This window comes from Oncorhynchus keta, chromosome 20, assembly GCF_023373465.1.
Source record: "Oncorhynchus keta strain PuntledgeMale-10-30-2019 chromosome 20, Oket_V2, whole genome shotgun sequence".
Classification (NCBI taxonomy): Eukaryota; Metazoa; Chordata; class Actinopteri; order Salmoniformes; family Salmonidae; genus Oncorhynchus; species Oncorhynchus keta.
In genome coordinates, this window is record NC_068440.1 from 11,088,066 (window position 1) to 11,097,356 (window position 9,291).

The following is a 9,291-nucleotide window of genomic DNA, read 5'->3' on the forward strand; positions in this document are numbered from 1 at the left end:
AGTCAGTTAAGAACAAATTCTTATTTACAATGACTGCCTAAACCGGACGACGCTGGGCCAATTGTGCGCCGCCCTACTAATGCAGGGGTCAACTAGATTCAGAAGCAAGTCATTTTTTCTGGAGCGGAACATAATTACAAATAATTTGTTGACTGCAAATTGACCGCAAGAAGCCCAAACATATATTTTTCTAAAACAATCATTTCAGACCTTCCTTACATTTCTATACTATCACGTCTCTCTATTATGTGTGGGAACACTTCGGAACAGATTTCTTAAAATTAAAATCACTTTGAGCTTATTTCCTAGTGTTATTAGTTTTTATACTGAACAAAAATATAAACGCAACATGCAACAATTTAATTGATTTTACTGAGTTACAGTTCATATGAGGAAATCAGTCAACTGAAATAAATTCACTAGGCTCTAATCTATGGATTTCACATGAATTGGAATACAGATATGCATCTGTTGGTCAGATACCTTAAAAAATGGGCCTCAGGATCTCGTCATGGTATTTTGTGCATTCAAATTGTCATTGATAAAATGCAATTGTATTCAATTGTGTTCGTTGTCTGTAGATTATGCATGCGCATACCATAATCACACCACCAGCATGGGACACTTTGTTCACAATGTTGACATCAGCAAACCACTTGCCCACACAACTCCATACACGTGGTCTGCGGTTGTGAGGCCAGTTAGACAGAAAGCCACATTTCCTAAAACGACTTTGGAGGTGGCTTATTGTAGAGAAATGAACATTAAATTATCTGGCAACAGCTCTGGTGGACATTCCTTCAGTCAGCATTCCAATTGCACGCTCCTTCAACTTGCAACATCAGTGGCATTGCGTTGTGACAAAACTGCACATTTTAGAGTTGCCTTTATTGTCCAAAGCACAAGGTGCACCTGTGTAATGATCATGCTGTTTAATCAGCTTCTTAATATGACACCTGTCAGGTGGATGGATTATCTTGGCAAAGGAGAAATACAAAATTTGAGCGAAATAAGCTTTTGTGCGTATGGAACATTTCCGGGATCTTTTATTTCAACTCATGAAACATGGGACCAACACTTTACATGTCGCGTTTATATTTTTGTTCAGAGTATGTCCGACAATGAGTATGTCCAACACAAAAAAACATGTTTGTTTAAATATATATATATTTTTTTGGGGGGGGGCTCGCTAGTTGGGGAACGCTGCACTGTGTCCAGAAAACAAAATATGTATTCACTGATGTAAGTATGGTAACTGTGTTACTACGTTGTACGACAGTAGACTATTGTCTGACTGTTTTCCAAAAGAAAGTCAAAGAAACAACAAAGACCGATTTTTAAAAAATGGTACCAGAATCGTTTAAGTGAGAAAACGCCAAAGACATATCTCAATTTCTTAGCAGATCAAAAATAAATATACTGTAAGGATAATGGGTCCTCTGAGTGCAAAACTCTAGCAACATGTACATCAATAAATTATAAGGCTCTGTCCAAAAAGAGACAATTAAGATAGCAAATATCCTTTGTTTTCACACATTATGTACAAAGTATGTTGCTTCCTGTATACTCTATTCAATAAATATGACTACACACACACACACACACACGCACGCACACACGCACACACCTGTCCTTCATAGCCACATCCAAACATCGTATAGGCCTTTCAGAAGTTAGTTGCTCTAAAAATCCCTGGCAAAATGGCATATAATGATAGAAACATAAATAGAAACCTGAATATTCAAAAACATAGGGTGCAAACATTTGTTTTCAAGAACACCATGGTGGCTACTTGTAATTTTTGCCAATCTGAATATTGCCTTTACAGTATTTCCAATATGGTCAATTTGATATTGGCATGGCCAAAAAAAAAAAGAAGGAGAATAGGTTGGGATGTTTTGGGTTTTGTATGCAGTCAGATAGATCAGGAGTGAAGTGGTTGGTTGGTGCCGTCTGGAATGACACAAACTCAGTAGCTCAAGTGCACATATAAAAAGACCAGCGGGTATTTATACCCGTCTGAACTTTTTTTTTTTTTGAACTAGGAAATATGGAGCCATTTCAGAGTATTTTACACAAGCAAGCATCATTGGTGGAATGGATGGTACGGCTTATGATGGTAAGGAAGACGGATGGTTCTGAGATAGAGGAGAGACAATAAGTCAAGATCTATATAGAAATAGATGTTATTACAGTATCATTATACAGCATATATTAATCTCACGGTATTTGATGCATGACAAACCTGCAACACACTGATCCTTGGTGAGTTCATGCCGTTGATGTACATTTTGATTTAGCCTTTATACGAATGGAACTTGGGAAGGTTTGGTTCAGTCTTATGACAAGAAAATCAGCCTCATCTCTCTTCCAGGTCACTTGACATTAGAAGCTGGCAGTCCTCACTCATTGTTTCTCTTCTTCTGTAGAAATGGTATTCCTCCTCCTGATCAATTACAAGGGGCTCTGTTCCTGGAGAGTCAAACATGTAACTTGGATTTCATTCAAATCTGTTGTTTCAAGGGGAAAAAAACTTTGTGGGTAGAGTTTCTGGAGTTTTATTTCATTAGAAATAAAGAATCTCAGCAGAAGTTGTGACTCTTCAGGAACAGCGTATCCACATTCGCAATTCAAGGGGTCTCAAGCTACATTTCCCATCATACACCCCTGCCATTGCCTAACTTCTGTTCACAAGTCTTCTCTCACGCCGCTGACAACGGGGATGTGCGAGGCTTCTCTCTTCAAGTACTTGATGAAGTCCTTCACTTCACGGGCTCCCTGGAATTACAGAGGAAAACATTTTAAGCTCCCTTTGTAACCCGACATATACAATCTTTGATACATCAGTATATGCAGTGCAAATCTAGTGGGTGAAGTAGTTATGCGAGCCATTGCTTTCAGTCATTGCGCTAACGCCAGTTAGCAACTTCCTTCAAACTGCACACAGACAGAAAAATGGTATCCATTAGTTTATTTTACTCGGTAAGTACAAAAAGGGATTCATTGCGAAAATCGTGCACTATCCCTTTAAAAGCATGTTTCGGCAGAAAGAAGAAAAAAAAAATATATATATATAAATAAATATTATATATATATAAATCTTTTAAATATATTTTTGGGGAGTGGTGGGACGCCACTGCTTAATGAATATAGGGGAAACACTGGTATATGACTAGTTTGTGTCTGCTTATGTAAAATGGAAATAACAGTTTAGGGAGATTTCACCTCATATCGTTTGGGTTGGTCCTTCTTGTCTGCCCGAGCAAAGTAGATGGTGGGAAACCTACAGAACAACACATGAGAGAGCGAGAGAAACACAATGAATGAATGACCAGAGACAGGGTGAAAATGAATGGAAAAATAAGCGAGAGCTGATAGAAGGGAAAGGATAACCAGGTGATAAAGTGTGGTGCTTCACCCTTGCACATCAAAGCCTTGTGGAACATCATTGGCTGTAGCATCCATCTTGGCAATGACAATATTAGGGTCAGAGTAGAGCTGAGAAGAAAACAGGAGAAATAACCAATGAGAACAAACGGGTTTACTTGGCTTTAGCTATTTTCTTTAGTTTACTGACAAATCACAATTTTCAATGCATACAATTGTTCTGAGGAAAGCCATAATAGTAAACAGTGGCAGTAAATAAAATATTCTGTTCTAGATTTAAATTACTTAAAACGTGGCATTGGTGAGTCTGTGTATGTAGTCTTTCTCACCTGTTCTGCCAACTCCTTGTACTTGGGCTCCAGGCTCTTACAGTGACCACACCAGGGGGCATAGAACTCAATCAGCACGTCCTTCTCAGGGTCATTCACAATCTCCTCAAATGACTCTGCTACCACTACCTGGGAGTGGGCGCGCACACACACACAATAAATGTGAATTGTCGCGACAACAAAATCAGAAACACAAATGTACTGTGATTGAGTATTGAATAATAACACAGAAATACAGACACTCGTTCACATAGACAAACAAACATACCTTGACGGGACCCTTGTTTTTCTCAGGGATGGGCTCCGACTTGATGTAACGTTTTAGTCGTCCAGCAAAGTAATCCTCCAGGAATCTTTCCAGGGACTTCCCATCTCTCCTGTTAAATAGGTTCAACAACAAACATAATTAGTAGGGTTGTACGTGGTGGAACTTAAAGGTTAGACTTAGAACCTCAACTAAACTCAGCAAAAAAAAGAAACGTCCTCTCACTGTCAACTGCCTTTATTTTCAGCAAACTTAACATGTGTAAATATTTGTAGGAACATAACAAGATTCAACAACTGAGACATAAACTGAACAAGTTCCACAGACATGTGACTAAATGGAATAATGTGTCCCTGAACAATGGGGGGAGGGGGTCAAAATCAGAAGTAACAGTCAGTATCTGGTGTGGCCACCAGCTGCATTAAGTACTGCAGTGCATCTCCTCCTCATGGACTGCAACAGATTTTCAAGTTCTTGCTGTGAGATGTTACCCCACTCTTCCACCAAGGCACCTGCAAGTTCCCGGACATTTCTGGGGGGAATGGCCCTAGCCCTCACTCTCCGATCCAACAGGTCCCAGACGTGCTCAATGGGATTGAGATCCGGGCTCTTCGCTGGCCATGGCAGAACACTGACATTCCTGTCTTGCAGGAAATCACACACAGAACGAGTAGTATGGCTGGTGGCATTGTCATGCTGGAAGGTCACGTCAGGATGAGCCTGCAGGAAGGGTACCACATGAGGGAGGAGGATGTCTTCCCTGTAAACGCACAGCACTGAGATTGCCTGCAATGACAACAATCTCAGTCTGATGATGCTGTGACACACCGGCCCAGACCATGACGGACCCTCCACCTCCAAATCAATCCCGTTTCAGAGTACAGGCCTCGGTGTAACGCTCATTTCTTCTACGATAAACGCAAATCCGACCATCACTCCTGATGAGACAAAACCACAACTTGTCAGTGAAAAGCACTTTTTGCCAGTCCTGTCTGGTCCAACGACTGTGGCTTTGTGCCCATAAGTGACGCTGTTGCCGGTGACGTCTGGCAAGGACCTGCTTTACAACAGGTCTACAAGCCCTCAGTCCAGCCTCTCTTAGCCTATTGCAGACAGTCTGAGCACTGATGGAGGGATAGTGCGTTCCTGGTGTAACTCAAGCAGTTGTTGTTGCCATCCTGTACCTGTCCCGCAGGTGTGATGTTCAGATGTACCGATCCTGTGCAGGTGTTGTTACACGTGGTCTGCCACTTCGAGGATGATCAGCTGTCTGTCCTGTCTCCCTGTAGCGCTGTCTTAGGTGTCTCACGGTATGGACATCACAATTTATTGCCCTGGCCACATCTGCAGTCCTCATGCCTCCTTGCAGCATGCCCAAGGCATGTTCACACATATGAGCAGGGACCCTGGGCATCTTTCTTTTGGTGTTTTTCAGAGTCAGTAGAAAGGCCTCTTTAGTGTCCTAAGTTTTCATAACTGTGACCTTAATTGCCTACCGTCTGTAAGCTGTTATTGTCTTAACGATCGTTCCATAGGTGCATGTTCATTAATTGTTTATGGTTCATTGAACAAGCATGGAAAACAGTGTTTAAACCTTTTACAATGAAGATCTGTGAAGTTATTTGGATTTTTACAAATTATCTTTGAAAGACAGGGTCCCGAAAAAGGGACGTTTCTTTATTTTGCTGAGTATATGTCTGTAACTCACGTGAACTCCTCCCTCATGGTGTACTTGAAGCCCTGTTGTGTTCTGATGGTTACGAAGGGCAGATCTCCTCCGTCCGACGCACCCAGACCAAACTCCTCCTCTAGCTCATCCACAAAGTCCCTGCGATTGGCCACAGCAAAACTCAGGCCCTGGGACGCAAACTGATAACCCACCTTCATCACTCTGAGAATAGAAAATAAACGACATTTAATAATAATGTTAAGATACTTATATACCACCTTGTACAATATTTGGAATTCAGGTATTATATGTACTGTATGTTGGATAAAATCAAAATACATATCTACATTACTACTTGGTCACACTTTACGTTGCCCAATGACCATGTAAGGTAATAATAGTATCTCAATATCATCCCATAAAAAAAATGAGTGTAACAATTGTAACCAATACAATAATAACATACCTACTATGAATTCAGTATCAAATTAAAAACAGAACTGAACTAAAAGAGAAAGTTGCTATTAAGCATGGGTCATCTAATATTAGTGTGGTGTAAAGCGTTGTGGTATTGGAGGTGTACCAACCTGTTCCTCCAATAGTTGGAGCCTTTGGGGTTCCGAAGGTAGTCCAAATCATAGTACGCAGTCAACAAGTCCTGCCCCTTCAGCTTATCTCTGTTCTCATTGGTCAGATGGGGGCACATTCCGAAACTGACAAAAGGAAACAGGAAGACCAATAACGTTAGACACTCAAGTAGAGGTAGAGAGGGAAAGAGAGTTGGGGATATGAAAAAGAGAGAGTGATATGATAGAGAGAGAGACACTAATGTAACAGACATTCAGGTGATGGATTTAGAGTAGACAGACGGGAGCAGTAGTCTTACATGTTGTCTCTGATGAAGCGGCGCAGTGTGTGGGTGGTGATGGTCTCTGTAAAGCGCAGCACGCTCTCCTCAAACTTACCGCTCAGCCTTGGGGGCCTGAACAGCAGAACACTCCTGGACAGACACAGGGGAGAGTGATAAGACGGTAGTTGATCAGTCTGTTGGTCACACCTTATACAGTCACACTATAGCAGTGTTTTCAGTCCATTCCTGGGTGTACACAATTTTGCCATAGCCCAGCACTAAGACACCTGTTTTACCTCAACAGGGTTATCTTGATCTCACTCTCTATCACGCTCACTTCTTCCCATTCTCTTCCTATCCCTCCCCATCTCTCTACTCCTTCCTCTCACTCACTCACTCACTCACTCACTCACTCACTCAGTGTCCACCCTGTGTTTGAGGCCCAGGGTCATGTTGATGGTGTGGGCGAAGCGGAAGTGGTCCCTCATGACGCCGGCCGCCTTCAGAAACTCTGCCAGCTGAGCACTGTCAGGCCCAGAGAAGAAACCTGGGAGGAGAGTGATAAGTATGGAGAGAAAGTACATTAATCCCTTTCCAACACTGCCAGTGTTGGCTTCCACCATGTTGCATTCACCTCTCACAAGGCTTTTCAGAGCAGTGGACATCAATTAAATGATGGCCAATGTGAAAAGTACAGATTCAGGGAGCCAAAGATTCAGTAAACAACAAACAGGTAACTATACTCTTCTAGAGTATGACGTACCCACTACACTGGCGTCAAAGTGGTTGACAAAGGCCTCGACATCTGCTTCGCTGCGCAGGGTAACAGAGTTGGGCCCAGCTTGCTTCTTCATGTAGTGGACAATCCCATCTGTTTGTATGCAGACAAATGCATTAGTAGGCCTATGTGATTAGTGTACTTTAAATAACGCTTAAAATCACACACACCTGCTGAGCGTGGTCCGTCATAGGACGAGGAGTCTTCTCCGTTTCTGAATATCTTGAGCGTGGGGTACCCTGTGACTCCGAAACGCCCGCATGTGTCTGGGCTCGCTGTGCAATCCACCTGAGGGGTGAGAGAGTGAGATGGACAGAAGAGATACAGAGGATGGGGAGGTAGAGAGAGAAATGGATAGATAGTCAGAGTAAAACAATTATAGAAAGCAAAGGAGGAGTGAGAAAAAGTGGGAGAAAGAAAACAATAGGGAGATGCCAATGGCAATAGACCCATCTGTGTTTTCAAACATTGCTGCAGGAGGGCGATGTGCAGAGGGCGATATGCACAAGTTGGTGGAAAAACACATTGGAGTTCTTTTTTTGGGGAAAGGCTCTATTTTGGAGTGCATTTCACACTACTTTTGGATTACAATTATATTTTAAGGCTCGCGTGAATGTCCTGCTTAATATCATAGTGTCATCATCGCAAATAAACTGGATTATACTTTTTTTTTAAACACTTCAACCAGAAAGATTGCTCCTTGGCTATCTTTAGCGACAGCCTATGTAGCAAAACAACTGCTGCATCCAAGTTATTTTGCAAAGATCAAAACCAAACAGAAACTTAGCAACTTTTCAAGCAAGAATCGAAACATCATTGTAAGCGTATGAGAACCCCGAAAAGTGATTTAGTTTATAAGTAATAAAAACGTAAATCCAGGATGTTTCATGGGCGCATACATCGACGCCTTTCTTACTGCAGCCAAGAGTAGAGTGCATCTGTGCGTGAACTTTGACGCCACTGTGTCGTGCACTGGAAAGGGGTCTATATAAAGTACATTAGCCCCTTTCATATAATGTCCCTGGGTTATATAAATAGCAACTGTACCACAAATTGGCAAACAAAATAAATTGGTAACTATTCTGATAAAGTGGTGTGCTTTATCATACCTTAGCAAGTGGCACTGTCCCTTTAAGTCGACTAGCTGCGGTCTCAAAATCTGGGGCTAGTTTCTTACAATGTCCACACCTGCGAAGCAAATAATGATAAAATAGATTACTGGAGATATAATCCAAGGAACTGAATATGAAGTGACAGGCAATACAAATGTTACCATAGTTATGCGCGGGTATAAATGCGTTATACCTGTAAAACCCATTAACAAATTGGGGTTATAAAGACATATTGCCAATTTTGAAAACATAATACCTCTGATACTATTTGCACAGAGCGGCCAACATGCTACTAGCTAGCTTGCATTGATACAGTAGCTACTTGCCTCGAGTTTGACAGCTGAAACAAAGAATATAGTTAGCTGGCTAACGGAACACGTCTTGGACAGTTACCTAGAGTAGATACTGTACTTACATATTTGCCTTAAATTACATTGCACGTCTATAAATAACAATGGATATAGACATAAGGGAATGTTTCCATTTCTCACCACGGAGCGTAGAATTTCACTAACATCGTCTCGTGCTCCGCTGCCAGGTAATCGAAATCCGCGTCCCCTAGCTCTAGCACGTCACCCCGTGCGACTACCGCGCCAGAAAATATTACAACCGATAACATGAAAGCAGGGATGAGCGACAAAAAGGAAGCCATATTTCTAAATCCTTCAAGTGAACAGGATTATCAAATACAATACAGAAACAAAGAGCACATATATTGTGGAAATAGAGGACCCTCGCTGTCACCCTGCGGCTCCTCTTTCCGGAAAAAGACGAGTGGACGATTGAAAGGCGGGACATAAACGGAATATGAAGGAAACTGACCTTGTCATTGGTCGAGGAGGACATACATTGATGCGATGTAAGTAGTACATCGGTCCACTTTGATGTCAATCATAGTGCA

General features: G+C 41.8%; 1 protein-coding gene across 1 annotated transcript; it reads right to left on the bottom strand.

Moving 5' to 3' along the window:
• Positions 1-345: 345 nt before the first annotated feature.
• Positions 346-9,171, bottom strand: LOC118399380 (protein disulfide-isomerase A3-like). Its single transcript, XM_035795421.2, has 13 exons — positions 8,882-9,171; positions 8,388-8,466; positions 7,449-7,566; positions 7,264-7,371; positions 6,918-7,047; positions 6,537-6,650; positions 6,238-6,363; positions 5,690-5,872; positions 3,985-4,093; positions 3,717-3,845; positions 3,419-3,498; positions 3,226-3,283; positions 346-2,778 (listed from the first exon to the last, which is right to left on the bottom strand). Exons 1-13 carry the CDS (start codon positions 9,040-9,042, stop codon positions 2,689-2,691), a joined length of 1,485 nt encoding a protein of 494 aa, XP_035651314.1. The 5' UTR covers positions 9,043-9,171; the 3' UTR covers positions 346-2,688.
• Between the last annotated feature and the right edge of the window lie 120 nt (positions 9,172-9,291).